This window comes from Heptranchias perlo, chromosome 22, assembly GCF_035084215.1.
Source record: "Heptranchias perlo isolate sHepPer1 chromosome 22, sHepPer1.hap1, whole genome shotgun sequence".
Taxonomy (NCBI): Eukaryota; Metazoa; Chordata; class Chondrichthyes; order Hexanchiformes; family Hexanchidae; genus Heptranchias; species Heptranchias perlo.
The window spans coordinates 51,303,502-51,329,113 of NC_090346.1; the positions used below are offsets into that span (position 1 = coordinate 51,303,502).

General features: G+C 46.2%; 1 protein-coding gene across 4 annotated transcripts in view; it reads left to right on the top strand.

Moving 5' to 3' along the window:
- Positions 1–25,612, top strand: part of ankfn1b (ankyrin repeat and fibronectin type III domain containing 1b) — an 834,116-nt gene that overhangs the window by 626,656 nt on the left and 181,848 nt on the right. For all 4 annotated transcript variants that reach the window (XM_068003637.1, XM_068003639.1, XM_068003638.1 and 1 more), the window contains one exon: positions 11,471–11,596. In XM_068003637.1, coding sequence (XP_067859738.1) covers positions 11,471–11,596 — 126 coding nt within the window. The remainder of the gene's footprint in view (positions 1–11,470; positions 11,597–25,612) is intronic.

Here is a 25,612-nt window from a genome sequence, read left to right on the forward strand (position 1 = left end):
AGGAAGGTGGATCTGGGGGAGGGATCCTGGGACAGAGGAAGGTGGATCTGGGGGAGGGATCGTGGGGCAGCAGTGATACACTTTATTCTTGTAGATCCCAGAGGGGAACTCCTGCTCTTCTGGCCCCACAAAAATAATTTTTCACTTACCTTTTTTGGGGCCTCTTGCTCTTCATGGAGCCGCTCTGCCCAGTTCACCCTTGAAATTGCACGAGGGTCCGAGGTACATCACAGAACCCCAATTTGCAGACAGTAATGAGGCTTCTGTCTGATTTAGGCAGTGCCCGGGACCATCCAGTGGAAGCCCAGTAAATATAGAACAGGAATGGGGCAGGAAATTCACCGCAGCCATTTTAACTCCCAGCTTCTGCCAGTGTGGTCAAGTCAGAATCAGTCCTTGTGTGATCAGCTGTGGTATCAGATGGAGAATGTTGTTCTCTAAACCCAGGTTTCTTGAGGAGTTCAAAAAACTCTTAAGGATTAGCGGGACTGTAGGTGATAAGTTTCACAATCGGGTATAAACTGCCAAAATCTCAAGAGTTTTTTTTAATCACGTCCTCTCCCGCAGTTCAGTGACAAAGCTATTAATTTCCCTCAGCTCCAACTTTCCATTTTACTATAAAAGTTAATAACACTAGTGGCCTGGTCTGAGCACCCCCAGCACCACTGTGTCGCCTGTCCCACTGGCAGACTCTCTTCATATTGTTTTAATTTTTATTTATTATTTTCCTCCTGCTTTTTAAATATCTAATGTGATTTGGTCTGCTGAGCCTGGGATTCAGCCTATAAGCTGTTATTTGGGATGGAGGTGTGCAAGGGCCACCCAGATTAAGCAGAATGATGCAGACTGGTATTTTACGAGGCTTCTCTGTGCATTTTGTGCTATTAAAGCAGAGGATGCTGGGGAATGGGACACTTTCTGTTTCAGAAACCTGGGGGTGATTTCAAATTCACTCTGACCCCATTTTTCAGGGTGAACGGGTGTGAAAACTTACTGCTCACTTGCAACCTGATGTGATCTGCCCGATGTGATTTTTCAGTGAGGCCTCGATTTAGGCAGCCAGAGATTACACCCATTGAAATATTTAAACAGGGGTCGTAGCAAACACTCCCAGGGCACAGTAAATGAAGTGATCAAACTATTCGTCATCACTGGATACACATCACAAGTACGAGTATTTCGTTAAAACACTTAATTTGAATGAGAAACACACAGTTATCAACATATACTGAGCACCACTGCTGCCATGTTATTATAAACTGTATGGGGGGAGTTTTAACCCCCTGGAATGGGTGGGTCGGGAGTGGGTTGGAAGTTAAAATAATTGATTTTTCCAGCACGATCACAACCCGTGTTTAACGGAGCTGGGTTTGGATGCAGGCGAGGAATTTACTCGCTGGATGTGGCTCCATGATTAGTGCAGGCGGGCGGGTACTTGTGGGAACTATTTACATCATTATGAGTCATTAAGTAGGTGTTTTTAATTAGAATTTAAGAGACCTTCGAATTTAACACTTCCAACACGGGTTTCCCGGGGCTCAGGAAACTCGCCAGTGAAACGGAGGCGAGAATGAGCAGCAGTTCATGGGAGTCTTGAAAGTTATGATTGCCCAATGTGAATAAAAGCTTAGTTCTTACCAGCTGGTGTCTCAGTTCCCTCTGGCAAACGTTTGACAGAAGTCAGGTTTTTCAGAAGTTTAAAGGCTTTCAAACGGACAAGATCAGGATGGGGGGGTGTGGGAGGGGGCGCCACGGAAGTATTCGATAGAACATTGGACAAGGAAGGCAATCACCATCCATGGCAGTGACACACGCTGTGGTGGGATCTGCAGATGCACAGGAGAGAGGTGCACAGCACATCTGGAGAAGAGCAGAGAGGAGAACAGAGTGGAGAACAGCAGAGAGGAGAGCAGAGTGGAGAACAGCAGAGTGGAGAGCAGCAGAGAGGAGATGAGAGTGGAGGAGAGCAGAGTGGAGATGAGAGTGGAGGAGAGCAGAGTGGAGAACAGCAGAGAGGAGAATAGCAGAGAGGAGATGAGAGTGGAGGAGAGCAGAGAGGAGATCAAAGTGGAGAATAGAAGAGAGGAGAGCAGAGTGGAGAACAGCAGAGAGGAGAGCAGAGTGGAGAACAGCAGAGAGGAGAACAGCAGAGAGGAGAGCCACGGATGGGCCGAGGTTGCAGGAGGCACTACCCACGTAAGAGGGTCTACAGACGGAGGCTCAGCTTCCTTGACCTCTCTGAAGAGCAATGCCTACGCAGGCTCAGATTGAGCTGGCATGTGATCGCAGACAGCTACAGCCTCCTTCATGAAAAGCTGCTCCCTGCTGGACGTGGTGGCCACACATTGCCCGTCGTTGTCAAAATCACCACTGCCCTCAATTTCTTTGCCTCTGGCTCTGTCCCAGGCACCACCAAAGACATTTCCAGGGTCTCTCAGTCGACTGCATATAAATGTATGAGGCAGGTAACGGGTGGGTCGTTTACCAGGGCGTCCACTCATGTCAACTTTCCCCACGACGACGATAGCCAGAATGAACGGGTAGTTGGATTTGCGTCTCTGGCTCTCTTCCCACAGGTACAGGATGCCATCAATTGCACACACGTGGCAATCTGAGACCATCTCATGGACCAGGAGTTTTTATCAACCGCAAGGGATTTCACTCCATCAATGCACAGCTGATGTGCAATCACAAGAAAAGATTCACGCAGGTGAGCGTCAGATTCCCAGGGAGCTGTCATGATGCCTTTATACTGCGGCAGTCCAACATTCCAGACCTCTTCCTACCAGGAGACGGACTTAAGGGCTGGCTCGAAGGAGACAGGGGCCACCCCCTTCAAACTTGACTCATGACACCTGTGTGGAATCCCACCAATGAGGCACAAGAGCGCTACAACGAGAGCCACATGACCACCAGATGCGTCATTGAGCAAGATGTGATTCAGGTGCCTGGATGGGTCAGGAGGCGCCCTTCAGTACTCGCCGGTGAGGGTGGCCACAACCACAGTGGTTTGCTGCGTCCTGCTCAACATTGCGCAGCAGAGAGGATTAAAGGTAGAGGACGACCGAGGAGCTATTCAATCATCTTCTGATGAAGAGACCATTGAAGGAGAGGAGGAGCAATATGAAGATAGGGCACTCATTGCCAGACCAGCTGCATTCATTGCTGCTTGGGATACCAGGGATTCCCTCATCTCTCGAAGGTTCAGTTCGTTTCTCAGGCTGGAAACAATAAAAAATGAAATCCTCCCCCCACCTCCCCCTTTGCACAAAACAGTCCTTTAACCAGGCATTCACCCATTGCACACCTGCCCAATGGGTCCCGTCATTTATTGACATTCATCGTGAAGCAAATGAAAGGTTGAGTTGGCCCTTGGGACGCAATAATGGGCAAGACCGGCATGGACCTGTTGGGCCGAATGGCCTGTTTCTGTGCTGTACATTATATGTATACAAGACATGGAAGCGATGCTAATCAATAAATTTTTTTTTTTTGTTTGTTCATGGGATGTGGGCGTCGCTGGCGAGGCCAGCATTTATTGCCCATCCCTAATTGCCCTTGAGAAGGTGGTGGTGAGCCGCCTTCTTGAACCGCTGCAGTCCGTGTGGTGAAGGTTCTCCCACAGTGCTGTTAGGAAGGGAGTTCCAGGATTTTGACCCAGCGACGATAAAGGAACGGCGATATATTTCTAAGTCGGGATGGTGTGTGATTTGGAGGGGAACGTGCAGGTGGTGTTGTTCCCATGTACCTGCTGCCCTTGTCCTTCTAGGTGGTAGTGGTCGTGGGTTTGGGAGGTGCTGTTGAAGAAGCCTTGGCGAGTTGCTGCAGTGCATCCTGTGGATGGTACACACTGCAGCCACAGTGCGCCGGTGGTGAAGGGAGTGAATGTTTAGGGTGGTGGATGGGGTGCCAATCAAGCGGGCTGCTTTATCTTGGATGGTGTCGAGCTTCTTGAGTGTTGTTAGAGCTGCACTCATCCAGGCAAGTGGAGAGTATTCCATCACACTCCTGACTTGTGCCTTGTAGATGGTGGAAAGGCTTTGGGGAGTCAGGAGGTGAGTCACTCGCCACAGAATATCCAGCCTCTGACCTGCTCTTGTAGCCACAGTATTTATGTGGCTGGTCCAGTTAAGTTTCTGGTCAATGGTGACCCCCAGGATGTTGATGGTGGGGGACTCGGCGATGGTAATGCCGTTGAATATCAAGGGGAGGTGGTTAGATTCTCTCTTGTTGGAGATGGTCATTGCCAGGCACTTGTCTGGCGCGAATGTTACTTGCCACTTATCAGCCCAAGCCTGGATGTTGTCCAGGTCTTGCTGCATGCGGGCTCGGACTGCTTCATTATCTGAGGGGTTGCGAATGGAACTGAACACTGTGCAATCATCAGCGAACATCCCCATTTCTGATCTTATGATGGAGGGAAGGACATTGATGAAGCAGCTGAAGATGGTTGGGCCTAGGACACTGCCCTGAGGAACTCCTGCAGCAATGCCCTGGGGCTGAGATGATTGGCCTCCAACAACCACTACCATCTTCCTTTGTGCTAGGTATGACTCCAGCCACTGGAGAGTTTTCCCCCTGATTCCCATGGACTTCAATTTTACTAGGGCTCCTTGGTGCCACACTCGGTCAAATGCTGCCTTGATGTCAAGGGCAGTCACTCTCACCTCACCTCTGGAATTCAGCTCTTTTGTCCATGTTTGGACCAAGGCTATAATAAGGTCTGGAGCCGAGTGGTCCTGGCGGAACCCAAACTGAGCATCGGTGAGCAGGTTATTGGTGAGTAAGTGCCGCTTGATAGCACTGTCGACGACACCTTCCATCACCTTGCTGATGATTGAGAGTAGACTGATGGGGCGGTAATTGGCCGGATTGGATTTGTCCTGCTTTTTGTGGACAGGACATACCTGGGCAATTTTCCACATTGTCGGGTAGATGCCAGTGTTGTAACTGTACTGGAACAGCTTGGCTAGAGGCGCAGCTAGTTCTGGAGCACAAGTCGTCAGCACTACAGCCGGGATGTTGTCGGGGCCCATAGCCTTTGCTGTATCCAGTGAACTCAGCTGTTTCTTGATATCACGTGGAGTGAATCGAATTGGCAGAAGACTGGCTTCTGTGATGGTGGGGATATCGGGAGGAGGCCGAGATGGATCATCCACTCGGCACTTCTGGCTGAAGATGGTTGCAAACGCTTCAGCCTTGTCTTTTGCACTCACGTGCTGGACTCCGCCATCATTGAGGATGGGGATGTTTACAGAGTCTCCTCCTCCCATTAGTTGCTTAATTGTCCACTACCATTCATGACTGGATGTGGCAGGACTGCAGAGCTTTGATCTGATCCGTTGGTTGTGGAATCGCTTAGCTCTGTTTATAGCATGTTGCTTCCGCTGTTTAGCATGCATGTCGTCCTGTGTTGTAGCTTCACCAGGTTGGCACCTCATTTTTAGGTACGCCTGGTGCTGCTCCTGGCATGCTCTTCTACACTCCTCATTGAACCAGGGTTGATCCCCTGGCTTGTTGGTAATGGTAGAGTGAGGAATATGCCGGGCCATGAGGTTACAGATTGTGCTGGAATACAATTCTGCTGCTGCTGATGGCCCACAGCACCTCATGGATGCCCAGTTTTGAGCTGCTAGATCTGTTCTGAATCTATCCCATTTAGCACAGTGGTAGTGCCACACAACACGTTGGATGGTGTCCTCAGTGCGAAGACGAGACTTCGTCTCCATGAGGACTGTGCGGTGGTCACTCCTACCAATACTGTCATGGACAGATGCATTTGCAACAGGTAGATTGGTGAGGACGAGGTCAAGTAAGTTTTTCCCTCATGTTCGTTCGCTCACCACCTGCCGCAGGCCCAGTTTGGCAGCTATGTTCTTCAGGACTCGGCCAGCTCAGTCAGTAGTGGTGCTACCGAGCCATTCTTGGTGATGGACATTGAAGTCCCCCACCCAGAGTACATTCTGTGCCCTTGCTACCCTCAGTGCTTCCTCCAAGTGGTGCTCAACATGGAGGAGGACTGATTCATCAGCTGAGGGAGGACGGTAGGTGGTAATCAGCAGGAGGTTTCCTTGCCCATGTTTGACCTGATGCCATGAGATCCGGTGTCAATGTTGAGGACTCCCAGGGCCACTCCCTCCTGACTGTATATCACTGTACCGCCACCTCTGGTGGGTCTGTCCTGCTTGTGGGACAGGACATACCCAGGGATGGTGATGGAAGAGTCTGGGACATTGGCTGAAAGGTATGATTCTGTGAGTATGGCTATGTCAGGCTGTTGCTTGACTAGTCTGTGGGACAGCTCTCCCAATTTTGACAAAAGTCCCCTGATGTTAGTGAGGAGGACTTTGTAGGGTCGACTGGGCTTGGTTTGCCTTTGTCGTGTCCGGTGCCTCGTGGCCCGTCCGGCTTTATTCTTATTGTTACTTTTTGTAGCAAGATTTTACAACTGAGTGGTTTGCTCGGCCATTTCAGAGGGCAATTAAGAATCAACCACATTGCTGTGGGTCTGGAGTCACGTATCGGCCAGACCGGGTAAGGACGGCAGGTTTCCTTCCCTGAAGGACATTAGTGAACCAGATGGGTTTTTACGATAATCCGGTACCATGGCCACCATTACTGATACTAGTTTTTTATTCCAGATTTTATTTAATTAATTGAATTTAAATTCCCGGATTATTAGTCCAGGCCTCTGGATTACTGGTCCAGTAACATAACCACTGTGCTACCGTACCCATACATTCCGATATAAATAAAGGAAACTTCACAACATAACATTTCTTCAAATACCCATGTACTTACTCTTGGTGAACCACAATTTCTTGAACTTACGTATCCTATCGCTTCTACGTGGTGCGTCCCCTGTGGCTCCAGCAGAGGTGGAGACAGGCTGCTCAGATCCCTGCCCTGACTGCTGAGATGCTTTTGGCCTCCGACCTCTGGGTTTTGGAACCCGTGAGGACCCGCCAATGACTGCTCCACCTGCACCTGTGCAGGGTCAGACACAACCATTGGGAGAGGAGGCAGAATGTCGGGTACTGGTTGAGGGGGAGGGGGGAAACGGGTGAGATGTGGGAGCGCTTTGAGTGGAGTTCCCACTTCCACGTCCCCTTTCGCCATCATCCCTCTCCTGGGACCACATCACTCCCACTACTCTGCTGGAGAGCAGCTTGGTGCAGATCAGTGACACCTTGTAAGACCACGGATAAGATATCTGTCTTCCTGTTGAAGGAGGCAGACGTCTCCTGAATGGCCGTGGTCATGGCCTGCAGAGACTCATTTGAGAACCGTGCTTGGAGCTCCATGGAGGCGGCCACTCTCTCCATTGCAGACATTCTCGCTCTTACCTGTGACATCAATCCCCTAGTGTTGGAGTTGGACTCCTCCATCCTCTCCGCTATTGTGGAGAGTGTGCGTGGCACATTTTCCAGTACCTCATAAAGTTGCTGTTGTACCTCATTCTCAACGATGGCCCCCGGGGTTCAGCATCTGTGTCCAGCTAAGCAGAGCTTGGAGATGAGTGCACCCTCCAACACAGACTCTCCACAGCTGCCCCTGCCATCAGTGTCTGCTTGTGCTCACTTGTGAATTGTGAATCACCAAGTGACAACCCAACTATCTGGCTAACAGGACCCACCGAAGCGCCAGTATCTGTGCTGGTGCATGGCTGTATGTCCTGTGACAGTGCACCCTCAGGAGGAATGAGATCCTCTGAGGAATGGTTATTACGCATCTCCGCAGATTCTTCTTGTACATGTGAAGGCCCTGGAAGACAACAGAAAGCGATATGAATTAGAGTCATAGAGTCATAGAGTTATACAGCACGGATAGAGGCCCTTCGGCCCATCGTGTCCACGCCGGCCATCAAGCCCAGTCTAATCTAATCCCATATTCCAGCATTTGGTCCGTAGCCTTGTATGCTATGGCATTTCAAGTGCTCATCCAAATGCTTCTTGAATGTTGTGAGGGTTCCTGCCTCCACAACCCTTTCAGGCAGTGAGTTCCAGACTCCAACCACCCTCTGGGTGAAAAAGTTCTTTCTCAAATCCCCTCTAAACCTCCCGCCTTTTACCTTGAATCTATGCCCCCTTGTTATAGAACCCTCAACGAAGGGAAAAAGCTCCTTAGTATCCATCCTATCTATGCCCCTCATAATTTTGTACATTAGTCCTGGCAAAGTAACAATCTTGCCAATCAGCGTACTCAGGCTTCTCAGAGTTCAGTCATTGATGAAATAAAGATATATGTGTGTGAAAGATGTTTAAGTTCTGTCACCAGGCATCTGTGAGTTCCCAGTCTCTCCATTCCCGATGGATAGGGATGCAGGTGTGTTACTTATCTCCATGGCGTCCTCCTCTGCGTCAGTCAGCAGCACAATTTGTGGCAGGCCACCGCCGGTCCTTTCCCTCTCCCTTTTTGCATTCTTTTCTCTTACAAGGGACAAAAGAACAGACCTATGACTGCCTGAAGGTCACATATTCACCTGATGGATGCAGTGCATTGGGTGAGGCTGACTATCAGACTGGTGCATCAGAGGGTGACTATCTGACAGGTGCACAGGATTGTGGTGAGTGGCAGTGATGGATGGATTCATGGGGAGGTGGGGAAGTGCATAGAAAGTGAAGGATGGGCACTGCTGAAACTTAAGTGGGTGTGAGGAGTGATGTGATGGGGTACACTTGGCAAGACAGAGTGAGAGGGGGGATGTTGTACACCACAGGATGTGGGTGAATCAGCAACTGTACTCACTTTTTCTGACCTGGTTAGATCATTAAATCACTTCCTGCACTGCATCCACGAACTGGGCACCGTGCTTCTGCTGCTCACTTCCTCAGCCACCTCCAGCCATGCCTTGTTGGTAAGAGAAGCAAGTTTCCTCCTCCCATAGCTGGGGAAAATGATGTCCTTCCTGCTCCTCGTTGCACCCAACAGTACTTCAAGGGAAGCATCATTGAATCAGGGTGCTGGCCTTGCTTTTTGTGAATCCATGGGAAATATCTCCTGGCTCCTCCAAATTCCATTTTTGCATTGGCCTTTTAAATAGTGAACTTCAGATCGCGTCATGTGGGTTTGCATTACACCTGATGCACAGCTTGGAGACGTGAAACCCGGAAAGAAAAACTTAATCATTCAGTCAAGTTGAGATTGCAGAATCCGACCCAGGTTTTTTGTTCGAAAAATTCCCCCCGCTCTCTTCTCGGCTCCGAGTAAATGTGGAGGCTGATATTACTCGACTTGGTGCTTCATGGGGAAGAAAACAGGTTTATTCATATTTGCCTTTCAAAGTTATTTATTGATTTATTTTAATATTGTGGTCTGGGAAAAAGAGGGAAACTATCATTGGCTGAAATGCCAGTTTAATTCCACTTCCTTAATATTCCCAGGACAGATGACTGGACTGTGGTGACATCATCACGGAGAGGAAGTTAATACATCCAATTATTTGACCAAATTCAATGAGAAAATGAAATCTGGTGACAATTAATAAATTTGCATTTTTAAAGCAAATAAGTATATTTGTACTTGTTAAAACTATTAATACATTTGCATTTCTTTAAATAATAAATTAGCCCCAAGCTATATCATTACATATTTTTACTGAATCAAAATGAACCTTAGACATGAAAAAATTCTCAGAATCAGTATTTTGCATATGTTATTGAATGATGTTGCATTTATAGCCAACATATATAAATTGAGGTTTGGTGCTTGATATCAGGATTGGGTCAGCTTAGAAAAACTGTCAGAATTTATTGCTAAATTCCCTAGTCAGGATTTATTGCTAAATTCCCTAGTCAGGATTCATTGATAAATTTACAGCCATGATTCATTGATAAATTTACAGCCATGATTCATTGATAAATTTACAGCCATGACTCATTGATGAATTTGCAGTCAGGATTCATTGATAGATCTAGTCTGACTCATTGATAAATGTATTGAAAGATCTTCTAGGGTAAGAATTCAATGGTACAATTCCTCGAGCGAGGACTCATTGATAGATCACCTAGTCAGGATTCACAAGATCAAAGATAATTATGACAAGGAAGGCCATTCAGTCCCTCTAAATTCATTCAGAAAGATCTTGAAGATCTCCCACTGCAGCATCCAAATGTTCCTTTAATGATTTCAGGGCTTTCACTTCACAGCTTATTCAGAAATCTATCTCATATGTTGTTTATTCTCTATATGAAGACACATTTTCTGATCAGTCCTAAATTTATCTTTTACTAGTTTGAATCTGAGACCCCTTGTTCTGCTCTTGCAATTTAATATAAATTTGGATCTACCTTTTCCATACCATTTACTGTTTTATCTGCCCCCATAAGCTCACCACCTCGACACCTCCTTTCAAGGTTAAAAGTCCAAGAATCTCTGATCTTTCCTCACAACTCCAGACTGTTCACACTAGGGACAAGCCTTGTGGCTCCTCTCTGCACTGACTGCACAGCTTGAATATCTTCCTTATGTCTCATTGACCAGAACTGGACACAGCATTCAAGTTCCAGCCTGACCTATGTTTGATTAGGACTAACCCCTGATCTATTCCACAGTCAGGATTTGTTGATAGATCTCCCACAGTCAGGATTTGTTGATAGATCTCCCACAGTCAGGATTTATTGATAGATCTCCCACAGTCAGGATTTATTGATAGATCTCCCACAGTCAGGATTTATTGATAGATCTCCCACAGTCAGGATTTATTGATAGATCTCCCACAGTCAGGATTTATTGATAGATCTCCCACAGTCAGGATTTATTGATAGATCTCCCACAGTCAGGATTTATTGATAGATCTCCCACAGTCAGGATTTATTGATAGATCTCCCACAGTCAGGATTTATTGATAGATCTCCCACAGTCAGGATTTATTGATAGCTTGTTTGAAGAAAATCTATAATTGAACTTTGACAATATATCGGTACATGTTTAATGAAGTTCAACCATTACATCGCTGGATGGTAATTGAGAACAGGAACCCTGGCTGATTTTGCTGCTCCTTAGCCTAGGAGCGTAAGGCCACATGTAAAGCCCCAGCTGCCATCTGTAACAGCACAAAACCTAACCCGTCAGGTTTCCACACAGCTTAGACCCATTCACCATTGGGGAGAAATCAGAGTGATTGACTGAAATTTCAAAATAGAAAATAGAAAAAACATGAGATTTGATTTCTCCTCTGATGATCTTGGTGCAGGCAAAGGGCTATTGTCATGAAGGGGTTAAAAGCTAAAGAAGTAGAATATTTGGCAGGGAATGAGTGTGAAGGGGAAGAGTGTGAAATGGGTGGTGAGAAACTCTCACAGCGTTCGGCCCCCTTGAGGTGGGAAGTCCCGAACGGGACTTTTATATTTTCCATTACATCACAGAGTTAAGTAAAATCACATTCTGTACACCTCGTCATTTTGTCTGTTATCCATTTTAATTTTTTTATTTAACCTTTAATTTTTTTTCCTTCATCTCCCCTCATCAGGCTTGAGAGCAGTAAATTGAAACTGACTCACCGGTTTTGCCACAAGGACAGGTTCTGCCAGCATGAATATGCAGTGAACGAGCAGCCCCTCCCCCACCCCCGCCCACGCTCTCTCAGTTTGGATTGGTAAGTGTGATCTATGGGGGAAGTTCCCTCTCACCCTGAAACACATTTAATTCTCATACAACACTACTGCGGTCAGTGCTCCGTGAACTTTCCTCCCGTATTCCTTCTAAGCTCCAAATATTCCATCCGAAGGAATCTCCCCATTTCCTACATCTCCACTGCCTCAAGACTAATCGCACCGTTTCCTGCTCTAACTCATTCTTTCCCAGAACCTCAAATCTGTGAAACTCCTTATCACTCTCAGTCTCCCCTTCCTCCTACAGTCTTCAGTTTCCAAACCCAACCATGACGTCCATCACCGAGTCACTTCCTCCTAATTAACTTCACTCTGTTTTTCTCTTTCTGGTTCCCCATATTATGAACCTTAACCTTTTATCTTTTCTTCTCAATAAAAAATATGAACATTAAGGACTTAATTTCTAACAGCTGGTGAAAGATGTTGTGGCCAGTATGCCTTCGTGATGACCTTGCATGTTGGTGCTTTTCTTACCCTGAAACACCTGTCATTGTGCTGGTTGGTTGTTAATGGCATGTATATATATATGTATTAATGATGTCAAGAAAGGTATTGTAAGGAGAATGTCTGATGATATCGGTGACATGAAGCTGGGTGGGAAAGCAGCAGTGTTGGGTGAAGACTGATATGGATCACTGATATCTACAATCATTTATTGACTGTGCAGTTAAATATGACAAAATGTAGAATAATGCATACTGGTAATAAAGCAGCAGGTTTTCGATCACAATGAAGGATGCAGTGATAAGGCACAGCACAAGAAGGATCAAGCTGCCGTGTATATGAGAAGCCAATCACTTGCTGTGGGTCTGTTGAGCGAATAGCACCTACCACCAATCAGAGCAATTATTTAAGCACTATTTTGTGTGAATTCTGTCCTCACCAAGGGAGATATATTGGAAAATGGAACACTTTTCTGTTTGGGCATCTATATCAGTACTCAATACTGGTCTGGTACAGCACGGGTTAGATACAGAGTAAAGCTCCCTCTACACTGTCCCATCAAACACTCCCAGGGCAGGTACAGCACGGGTTAGATACAGAGTAAAGCTCCCTCTACACTGTCCCATCAAACACTCCCAGGGCAGGTACAGCACGGATTAGATACAGAGTAAAGCTCCCTCTACACTGTCCCATCAAACACTTCCAGGGCAGGTACAGCACGGGTTAGATACAGAGTAAAGCTCCCTCTACACTGTCCCATCAAACACTCCCAGGGCAGGTACAGCACGGGTTAGATACAGAGTAAAGCTCCCTCTACACTGTCCCATCAAATACTCCCAGGGCAGGTACAGGGTTAGATACAGAGTAAAGCTCCCTCTACACTGTCCCATCAAACACTCCCAGGGCAGGTACAGCACGGGTTAGATACAGAGTAAAGCTCCCTCTACACTGTCCCATCAAACACTCCCAGGGCAGGTACAGCACGGGTTAGATACAGAGTAAAGCTCCCTCTACACTGTCCCATCAAACACTCCCAGGGCAGGTACAGCACGGGTTAGATACAGAGTAAAGCTCCCTCTACACTGTCCCATCAAACACTCCCAGGGCAGGTACAGCACGGGTTAGATACAGAGTAAAGCTCCCTCTACACTGTCCCATCAAACACTTCCAGGGCAGGTACAGCACGGGTTAGATACAGAGTAAAGCTCCCTCTACACTGTCCCATCAAACACTCCCAGGGCAGGTACAGCACGGGTTAGATACAGAGTAAAGCTCCCTCTACACTGTCCCATCAAATACTCCCAGGGCAGGTACAGGGTTAGATACAGAGTAAAGCTCCCTCTACACTGTCCCATCAAACACTCCCAGGGCAGGTACAGGGGGTTAGATACAGAGTAAAGCTCCCTCTACACTGTCCCATCAAACACTCCCAGGGCAGGTACAGGGGGTTAGATACAGAGTAAAGCTCCCTCTACACTGTCCCATCAAACACTCCCAGGGCAGGTACAGGGGGTTAGATACAGAGTAAAGCTCCCTCTACACTGTCCCATCAAACACTCCCAGGGCAGGTACAGGGGGTTAGATACAGAGTAAAGCTCCCTCTTCACTGTCCCATCAAACACTCCCAGGGCAGGTACAGGGGGTTAGATACAGAGTAAAGCTCCCTCTACACTGTCCCATCAAACACTCCCAGGGCAGGTACAGCACGGGTTAGATACAGAGTAAAGCTCCCTCTACACTGTCCCATCAAACACTCCCAGGGCAGGTACAGGGGGTTAGATACAGAGTAAAGCTCCCTCTACACTGTCCCATCAAACACTCCCAGGGCAGGTACAGGGGGTTAGATACAGAGTAAAGCTCCCTCTACACTGTCCCATCAAACACTCCCAGGGCAGGTACAGGGTTAGATACAGAGTAAAGCTCCCTCTACACTGTCCCATCAAACACTCCCAGGGCAGGTACAGGGGGTTAGATACAGAGTAAAGCTCCCTCTACACTGTCCCATCAAACACTCCCAGGGCAGGTACAGGGGGTTAGATACAGAGTAAAGCTCCCTCTACACTGTCCCATCAAACACTCCCAGGGCAGGTACAGCACGGGTTAGATACAGAGTAAAGCTCCCTCTACACTGTCCCATCAAACACTCCCAGGGCAGGTACAGGGGGTTAGATACAGAGTAAAGCTCCCTCTACACTGTCCCATCAAACACTCCCAGGGCAGGTACAGCACGGGTTAGATACAGAGTAAAGCTCCCTCTACACTGTCCCATCAAACACTCCCAGGGCAGGTACAGCACGGGTTAGATACAGAGTAAAGCTCCCTCTACACTGTCCCATCAAACACTCCCAGGGCAGGTACAGCACGGGTTAGATACAGAGTAAAGCTCCCTCTACACTGTCCCATCAAACACTCCCAGGGCAGGTACAGCACGGGTTAGATACAGAGTAAAGCTCCCTCTACACTGTCCCATCAAACACTCCCAGGGCAGGTACAGCACGGGGTTAGATACAGAGTAAAGCTCTCTTTATCACAGGCCAAACTGGTCAACAATCCCAACTTCATTCGAGTGCCCCATACTGCACCAGTGTGAGATGTTGAATTTTCCACACCAATTATCTTTCCGTGCTCACTGAGTGGGACCATTAATTTAGTGCCACACAATGCCTGATTCTAGCGAGTTTCAGGCTGTGAACTCGTACTCACTCAGAATTCAGTTGAGACCACCTTAAACATATTTCTGTTAGATAGAGAGAAGAGACTGATATCCTTGCACCCAGGGAGTCGAGGCTGAATTGACACTCAGGCCTCGAGGTAGCAGGAATGTTGCTGATTCGACCACCTCACTCCTCTGCCCCCCATGCAGAGGTACTCAGTGCTTGTGAAGTTAGTGGTGTGATATCGATGGGCTATTCATTCATTCTTTGTACACAGGTGTGCAAACTGCCCAATAAACAGATAAGAGAACAAATAAAATATCATTATTAGAGTTTTCAGACCACAGGCACAGCAACAATGATCAGCATTAAAGAAATGGAATGGGTGTTTATGGTGGAAAATGGTTACAGATGTGTCTCAGGGCCGAGCCCCAGGACCTGTATTTAGTGTTCGGCTGCTATTTTCATTTTTTATGAAGTCAGTAAAATTTCACAGCTGCGTGGCAGCCCGCAAATGAATTGCACATGCAGCAGGCACTGTTAATTGAACACTTTAAACAACAGATTACAAAAACTCAGCCAAAAAATAAATAAAAGTGGACTTCAAACATTATTTCACAGCAGTCAGTCTTTACCCTGTAATAATATTTCAGTAACACAGTAGGGTCAACACAAGGAGCTGTTAAGTGGCTTCCATTAAGAAAGGTAGAGGCTCTGTCCTGTCTGAATCTTTCTCTCTCTCCCCATTCCTCACTCTCCATCTTCCACAGTACTCTTTGTTTTATTGTTTCTTTCTCCAGATTTTTGTCTCTTTTCCAATCTCTCTTTCTTTTCTGTCACTTGCTTTCCTGTCTGTCTCCATCTTCTGACACTCTCTACTTCCTGTCTGCCTCTCTGGTCTCTCTCCCTTACAATTCACTGTTTCTCTCACTTCTTGATTACTTTCATCTCTCTCATTTCTTTCTCTGCTTTTCTTTCTGTTGTCTCAGTTCTCTTCCACCTATGTCTAGGAATCAAATCACAATGATCCTTTGCAGTCGTGTGTGCCACAAAGTGCCGTAGTGATGGATCAGGCTCTGTTGTACACACAGGCAATGTTACTCTGCTGTGTATGTAATGCAATTGCAATACAATTTCATTAAAAGGGCACTGTCAGTGCTAAAGAGTTGTTAGATTATATATTTGTGCTATTTTGTAAACAAATATCAGTTAATTGTTGTTGAGAAAATATGATTGCATTGCTTGCACACAAGATAAAATGGCATCCCTGTCTGATTTGACATTCCCCTTAAAGTGTTGGTTTGACATTAACATGCTAATATCCTTCACTCCTGACAGGACAACACCCAACCACCTCCTACAAAAACAACTACACGGATGAAGCAAAATGCCATGGCACAAAAAATCAAACTTAATATTTTAAAATGACTGACAAAAATAAAGGTTACCTTTTATGATCCTACTGAAATACCAGTTGCCCATCTAGTCCTTTCTGTGGAAACCAAGATCTTAAAAACTGCCATCTGTGTACAGATGGCTATTAATGAGAACAAATATTTTTCATTAAATTTGTTCACATAATTCACATCAGTCAGGACAGAGTTAAAGAGCTGATGGAAGTGATGCAGTTGCTATAGCAACGTACCCAAAGAGCACTCTCCCTCTAATCCCTGCCCATTGCCTTAGGATCCAGATGCTACCTCGACGCAAAGCTTTCTTTGCAGGTTCCCTTGTTTAGATTTGAATTTTGGGCTACTGTAATCCAGCCATTTCCATTTGTCCACTAAACAAAGCACTTTTGTCTGAGATTTAACGTTGTGTGGGCTTTTTTTAATTGTCACCACACAAAAGGGGTTAAAAACTAGCTCGACTCTCATAAATCAAGTCCCACCTTAACTCAATACATTGTTGGGACAGTTTGCTTGAGGGAGGAGCAAAGCCACTCAATTCAAACACAAACATGCTGTGTGATTGATAAATATGTGTCTGATTGACAATAATTTGAATTCAGTGGTTATTTAAATTCACATGACTGCAGTCTCTGTTCAGAGATATTATTCAATTGCACTTTTTAAATCAATGAGTCTGATCTGCAGCCGTTGAACACTTCCTTCTGACTAGAACTTCCGAATTGAATGAGATAAACCAGACAACTTCTCTCGTTGGTGAGAAACAGGTTAAAGAATCACTGTCTAACACCGAAATTGCAGCATGATTTTAGTCCAAGGATTACAAACTATTTCTTACTTTCTACTTTATGAGAAGTTGGTAAAGTTTAACAACTTCTGTAAAAATACACGGAGGGTCGATTTTCATCGTCACCGCTGGGCAGTAACCTGGCATGGCAGGTACACGCTCTTTATACAACCCGTCTGATTTTCATTCCATTTAAATCAATTTGAGGAGAAGGAGGATCCATGAAGGCAAAGGATAGAACCAATACCTAAAGTAATCCAAGAAAGGGTTCTTTGTTACTGTGGGCACATTATGATGTATTACCGAGATATCATGGCAAGTGAAACAGTTTGAAGGAAGCACAGAGTGAGGGCTTACCTCCAAGAGAGACTGAAACACAGAAACCAGTAACGTAGCAAGGTGCAGGTGGGCTCGCTCCAGGAAACCATTAGTAAGGCACAATTAGCCCCCTCCCTCTATTAGCATAGCTGCCATAGTTCCCAGGCTTATATCCTGACAGAGACACTCGCCAGGAGACTGTGGTCCAGAAACGGTGTAAAGTTAACTGAATGCAACAAAATCGGGAATGTGGTAGAGCAAGTGTGCCCCACCCATGGGAACTGTGTCTCATTGCAGAGACTTCCAGTCGAGGGGCTCACTCGTAATGTGTGTGGAAGTGCATTTATGTGTATTACTAACGGCCTCATTAGCACCATTGTCGGGAACAAACTCCAAATTTGAAAGTTTCAGCATTACATGGGTGATGTATTGTGCTGACTGTATGAAAAAGAGGTTGTAACTAAGACAGCATCTTAGTCGTGGGGACTAAGCAGGAAACTACTGCCTTCATGAGATTCACGACTCATGGGACTATTCTGTATGCACATTGATCTGATAATTGCATTCATTGGTTTGGTAGCACTCAACCTGGTTGAGGAAGATCAGCAGAAATGGCAGAGCTAGCAAATGGCATCAAAGACACACTGTCAGAACTCATCGCTATATCACCCATTGGTTGCACCATCCTAGGCACAATGACCTGGGACTGACTGAAAAGCAGCACCCTAGGAGGCTACGGCATAGCACAGAGGCAGTGACCAAATGATGGCATCTCCTACAAACGGTGCAAGATGGACTGAAATGCCAGCCATCATTAAGGTCACCATGGTCCACAATTTCCAGCTCCTTCCAGGCTAGCGCTAGTGATATCTGAAATGTCACCCAGCTTCCTGCCCACAGGTGCATCAAGGAGGTGGCTGATGCTTTATTCAGGAGGGCCAACACCCTCATAAGAATCCCATCGCACTGTTGGCTTTCCCTGAGTACTAGGACTGATTGATGGCACCCATTCAGTCATTCATTCCCTGTCCAGAATGCTATGCCATATATGAGCAGAAAAGTGTTCTATTCTCTCAACATGAGACCAGCAGCACTGAATCTGCTGCTCATCCCTCGTCAGCTTCCACAGTGCATTTATTTTGTGCCAACGTCTGCACTGGACTTATGGCCCCTGGGAGACCAAACTATTCTCTTCAGTCCCGGTTAATGATATTCTTCTGTTCTTAACCAGAGTCTTGGCCCACCTGATGATTTTAAATGAGTTAGTATACTGGGCTGAGGATTACTGGTGCAGACATTGTAATGTGCGTTCTGAGGAGGTGCAGAACAGTTTTGTTAAACTGAGTCAGAAAGACACGGTACGTGTTTGTCTGTTAATAACAGCAACTCATTTCAGGGTATACATCCCTACATGGAGCGTGTCGGCAAAGTCCCAGTGTGGAGCCTCACTCAATGCAGCTAATTTTGACGATGGCTGATAGTGTAAAACGAGTGATATTGATTCAGCCGCTTGTTATATGTCTCTCCCCATTTCAATTTCCATTGAAGTCAGTGGAAATGAACATCGGGAGAGATGGCTAACCGGTGGCTCATTCAATATCTTCCGCTTTACACCATCGCCCAAAGTCAAAATGACCCCATTGAGAGGGCAGGTTGGTGAATTGTGTGCGGCGATGGCCATGCTGCATGGGGAGCGAAGACACATTGAGTTGTGGCCAGACTATGTAAGTCAGATAGAGAGCTATCTTAGTAGTCACCTAAAAGCAGCAGTGGTAGAATGCTGAGAGTAGATAATCCCTGTGCCATTCCCACCCTAACCTCAGCAACACTGGAGCAATGGGCAGGGAAATTAGTTGAAAAATGAAGGGTGCATCACTGAGTAAAAGCACAGATGCACTTCCCTGAGTGGAGCTGAGCTGACCAGACCAGAGGGTCCCAGGGCCCAGTACCTCCAGCCAAAGTTAGCACCTACAGGAGAGGAGGGGAGAACATTGGAACAAAATAGTCCAAGTGAAGCTGGACCTGAACTGGTGACATCACCGAGTACAAACAGAGCAGAAGCTGCATTAGAAAATCCAAAGCAGTAGGTGAGGGACCAGTGTTCAACCACAGCACAAGATTTCACAAACACGCTACTGGGAATTTATGGAAATGCTGTTCCTGAAGGTGTCCATTTTAATTCTATGGATTTCATTCTCCTGCGTGTGATTACTGTGACAGACATTGTAAGGTGGTTTGTTAACGTATTGCTTTCCTAAACAATCACAGCTGCTGCTCTATATAAATTAATAAACTCTCAGTACTGACGCCACCCTCATTATCAGACACTTTTTGCTTGGCTCCCAAGCAATATGTTATATAACAAGGGTGTGCCATACAATGGAACTGAATTGAAACGGAGAGTAATGGATCCCTGCTGGAATCTAAATGTGCAGGTCATACAATCTCCTCAACTGGACGGGAACCTTTTATCGAACTCAGATTTGCAGAATTAGAAACCCGCATCAATAGGAGCTTTTTATTATGCTAACTGATTTGTGCTTTTTCAAACAAATAAACTGCTCCCAGTTTCCTCTCTTCTCCTCTCCTAAAGTCACCGACTCTCAGTGAGGGTCCAGTTCCACAACCACCAGCACTTCACCCAACTGAATGTTCTTCACACTCTCTGCTGAGTTACTTGATCTCAGCCAGTGTGCTTCAATTGCTTTCTGCCACCTGGGCTAGAGAGAGTCACTGAGCCAGGGTCCCTGCTCCTGATCATGAGCCTGCCAGCACTCAGTCTGGGCTCTTGTCACATCACTGGCTATGTTAGTGAGATACAGGAGAACTGCAGCGATGTAAGGAGTCACCACAGCATAGGCCAGCACTTTCAGGAGATGAGGGAGAAATCTGTTCATTAAATACTTCAGTCCTGTCTTCTTATCCTGATGGTGAAGATCCCTCCAGATGGGAACAGGAGAAGGCCATTCAGCCCCTCTAGCCTCATCCCCATTCATGGTTGATTTGGAACCAAATTGTGTGCAGTGATGGCCATGCTGCATGGGGAGCGAAGACACATTGAGTTGTGGCCAGACTATGTAAGTCAGATAGAGAGCTATCTTAGTAGTCACCTAAAAGCAGCAGTGGTAGAATGCTGAGAGTAGATAATCCCTGTGCCATTCCCACCCTAACCTCAGCAACACTGGAGCAATGGGCAGGGAAATTAGTTGAAAAATGAAGGGTGCATCACTGAGTAAAAGCACAGATGCACTTCCCTGAGTGGAGCTGAGCTGACCAGACCAGAGGGTCCCAGGGCCCAGTACCTCCATATCCCTTGATACCCTCACCCAACAAAAATCTATCAATCTCAGGATTCAAAGCTCCAATTGTCCCAGCATCCACAGCCTTCTGGGGTAGAGAGTTCCAGATTTCCACCACCCATTGTGTGAATAACTGCTTTCTGATTTCGCTCCGGAATGGCACAGCTGTAATTTTAAAATAATGTCCCCTTGTTCAGGATTCTCCCACTAATGGAAATGTTTTTTCTGTATCTACCCCAGTGAATATTTTTAACATTTTAAACACCTCAATTAGATCACCCCTCAATCTTCAATACGCAATGGAATACAAACCATGCTTATGTAACCTGTGCTCATACTTTAAAACTTTAGTCCTGGGATTATTCTGGTGAAGGTGTGCTGCACCCCCTCCAAGGCCGGGATAGATTTCCTGAGGTGCAGTGCCCAGAGCTCACCGGCCGATTCCAGTGAATCACTAGAACACAGCAGGGCCTCACATTGCAAACAGAGTTAAAATAGAAGGACACTTTTAGCATACAAATTGTCTTCAAGTACCTGTGAAGATTCTAACCTGGGATGTACAGATAGTGATTCTAACCTGGGATGTACAGATAGTGATTCTAACCTGGGATGTACAGATAGTGATTCTAACCTGGGATGTACAGATAGTGATTCTAACCTGGGATGTACAGATAGTGATTCTAACCTGGGATGTACAGATAGTGATTCTAACCTGGGATGTACAGATAGTGATTCTAACCTGGGATGTACAGATGGTGATTCTAACCTGGGATGTACAGATAGTGATTCTAACCTGGGATGTACAGATAGTGATTCTAACCTGGGATGTACAGATGGTGATTCTAACCTGGGATGTACAGATAGTGATTCTAACCTGGGATGTACAGATCGTGATTCTAACCTGGGATGTACAGATAGTGATTCTAACCTGGGATGTACAGATAGTGATTCTAACCTGGGATGTACAGATAGTGATTCTAACCTGGGATGTACAGATAGTGATTCTAACCTGGGATGTACAGATAGTGATTCTAACCTGGGATGTACAGATAGTGATTCTAACCTGGGATGTACAGATAGTGATTCTAACCTGGGATGTACAGATAGTGATTCTAACCTGGGATGTACAGATAGTGATTCTAACCTGGGATGTACAGATAGTGATTCTAACCTGGGATGTACAGATAGTGATTCTAACCTGGGATGTACAGATAGTGATTCTAACCTGGGATGTATAGATCGTGATTCTAACCTGGGATGTACAGATCGTGATTCTAACCTGGGATGTACAGATAGTGATTCTAACCTGGGATGTACAGATAGTGATTCTAACCTGGGATGTACAGATAGTGATTCTAACCTGGGATGTACAGATAGTGATTCTAACCTGGGATGTACAGATAGTGATTCTAACCTGGGATGTACAGATAGTGATTCTAACCTGGGATGTACAGATAGTGATTCTAACCTGGGATGTACAGATGGTGATTCTAACCTGGGATGTACAGATAGTGATTCTAACCTGGGATGTACAGATGGTGATTCTAACCTGGGATGTACAGATGGTGATTCTAACCTGGGATGTATGGGGGATGTGGGATGTGGACGATTTGAGATCGGAGTGTTTCCTTATTTACCACCAGCGAACAAATTCTTACTTTATTTCAAAGAGACACAGGACTTGAGGAAATTCTATAGATTATGAGGATAAGGGAGGAAGCCAGCAATTAATTAGATTGGATCCAGTTTGAAGACCATACAGGCTCCGAAGGCCGTAGTTGGCCCCTGGACTGTTCGTTGAGTGCCTCTGATGTCAGGAGCATATCGATCAGAACAAGCTGAATCGAGCTATCACTGTAATATATAATGAACATGCTCCAATTTAATCCCCAGTCTCACACTCTTAGACTGGCAACTCTGCTATCAAATCATTGGCCTCTTTCTCACATCACATTTCGAAAGAGGAGTGAACAGAATGGCAGGACGATCCCTATAGTTGGTGTCATTGTTCTGCAATAAGTGATAATTAACCTGGATTTTTGTCTTTCCGATTTTGTGCTTGAATGCTGTGCACTGGTGCCCATGGTGATGTTGGAACTTTCACATTTAAACTCTGGATGTGTTCTGAAAAAGAGAAACAAATGAGTGTCTTAAAGTGCTGCTGGGACCACTCCTGCTGATCGAGTGACCCAACCAGTGTGGGACTGGACAATAGATTCACATTTCTCTGCGGTGACAAGGTTTGAGTGAGGAGAGCTCTCCTCCCCGCAAAAAGAATCGAAGTGACTGTCACACTGCGAATGATCCTGCCTCACGCTATCAGTTTCCTATTAACAGATAACTGTGGCTGTGAAAAGTATGCAGAGGCTTGTAACCCAGCCCCAGTGCTTCCAGTCAGTCTGGTGCCAAGCCTCATGTTACACTTTTTCCTTAAATGTGCCACATTTAGACAAGCTACGCATGACAGGATCTGGGAGAGTGAGTGCAGAATTGCAATTACATGCTCTACAGTTTCAGTGATTTATGAAACCAGGCAGCTCCAGAGAAGCTGCATTCAGGAGAGATAAGGCCAGTTTGTCAGACTGCAGCTGAAGTCCATCCAATACCCATTTACAATACTCGCGAATATCCTGATAATGAAAACAAACCATACTGTTACCACTCAGTATCAAAAGGACCCCGCACCCAGTCATGTTCAAACTGTTAACGCATATTTAATTTTTTATCAACTTTCCTTTGATTATTTTTGTGCACTCTGACACCATTTTCAGTTCAATGGCACCTGCACAATGGCAAGTTGTGATGTCATATTCTGCTTGATATTTCTGTGTCTTTGATGCTTGATTTTGCTTTAAAGAAAAATGATTCTGTTCAAGTTTTCATTGAACGTGATTAGTTCCATAACATCATAGTATCATAGTAGGTACAGAACAGAAGGAGGCCATTCGGCCCATCATGCCTGTGCCAGCTCTTTGAAAGAGCTATCCAATGAGTCCCACTCCTCTGCTCTTTCCCCATAGTCCTGCAAATTGTTTTCCTTCAAGTATTTTTCCAATTCCCTTTGAAAGTTATTATTGACTCTGCTTCCACCACCATTTCAGGCAGCGCATTCCAGATCATAACTCATTGCGTAAAAATATGTTTCCATATGTCGCCTCTGGTTCTTTTGCCGATCACCCTAAATCTGTGTTCAATGGTTACTGAGCCTTCTGCCACTGGAAACAGTTTTTCTTCATTTACTCTGTCAAAACCGTTCATGATTTTGAACACCTTGATCAAATCTCCTCTTAACATTTTCTGTTCTAAGGAGAACAATCCCAGCTTCTCCAGTCTCTCCACATAACTGAAGTCCCTCATCCCTGGAATCATTCCAGTAAATCTCTTCTGCACCATCTCCAGGGTCATCCTTCCTAAAGTGTGGTGCCCAGAATTGAACACAATAGTCCAGCTGAGGCCCAACCAGTGTTTTATAAAGTTTTCTCCAGGACAAATCAGCCCGCTTGATTGGCACCCCATCCACCACCCTAAACATTCACTCCCTTCACTATCGGCGCACTGTGGCTGCAGTGCGTACCATCCACAGGATGCACTGCAGCAACTCGCCAAGACTTCTTCGACAGCACCTCCCAAACCCACGACCTCCACCACCTAGAAGGACAAGAGCAGCAGGCACATGGGAACAACACCACCTGCACGTTCCCCTCCAAGTCACACACCATCCCGACTTGGAAATATATCGCCGATCTTGCTTCTGTACTCTATGCTTCTGTTAATAAAGCCCAGGATCCCATATGCTTTTTTAACAGCCTTCTCAACTTGTCCTGCCACCTTCAAAGATTTGTGTACAATCACCCCCAGGTCTCTCTGTTCCTGCACCCCTTTAAAATTGTACCATTTAGTTTATATTGCCTCTCCTCATTCCTCCTACCAAAATGTATCACTTCAAGTTTCTCTGCGTTAAATTTCATCTGCCACGTGCCTGCCCATTTCACAGTCTGTCTACATCCTCCTGAAGTCCTCCTGAAAGAGGTGGCTGTAGAGATAGTGGATGCATTGGTTGTCATCTTCTAAAATTCTACAGATTCTGGAACAGTTCCTGCAGATTGGAGGGCGGCAAATGTAACCCCACTATTTAAAAAAGGAGGGAGAGAGAAAACAGGGAACTACAGACCAGTTAGCCTGACATCAGTAGTGAGGAAAATGCTAGAATCCTTTCTTTTATTTGTTCATGGGATGTGGGCGTCGCTGGCGAGGCCGGCATTTATTGCCCATCCCTAATTGCCCTTGAGAAGGTGGTGGTGAGCCACCTTCTTGAACCGCTGCAGTCCGTGTGGTGAAGGTTCTCCCACAGTGCTGTTAGGAAGGGAGTTCCAGGATTTTGACCCAGCGACGATGAAGGAACGGCGATATATTTCCAAGTTGGGATGGTGTGTGACTTGGAGGGGAACGTGCAGGTGGTGTTGTTCCCATGTGCCTGCTGCCCTTGTCCTTCTAGGCGGTAGACGTCGTGGGTTTGGGAGGTGCTGTCGAAGAAGTCTTGGCGAGTTGCTGCAGTGCATCCTGTAGATGGTACACACTGCAGCCATGGTGCGCCGGTGGTGAAGGGAGTGCATGTTTAGGGTGGTGGATGGGGTGCCAATCAAGCGGGCTGCTTTGTCCTGGATGGTGTCGAGCTTCTTGAGTGTTGTTGGAGCTGCACTCATCCAGGCAAGTGGAGAGTATTCCATCACACTCCTGACTTGTGCCTTGTAGATGATGGAAAGGCTTTGGGGAGTCAGGAGGTGAGTCACTCACCGCAGAATACCCAGCTTCTGACCTGCTCTTATAGCCACAGTATTTATATGGCTGTCCAGTTAAGTTTCTGGTCAATGGTGACCCCCAGGATGTTGATGGTGGGGGATTCGGCGATGGTAATGCTGTTGAATGTCAAGGGGAGGTGGTTAGACTCTCTCTTGTTGGAGATGGTCATTGCCTGGCACTTGTCTGGTGCGATTGTTACTTGCCACTTATCAGCCCAAGCCTGGATGTTGTCCAGGTCTTGCTGCATGCGGGCACAGACTGCTTCATTATCTGAGGGGTTGCGAATGGA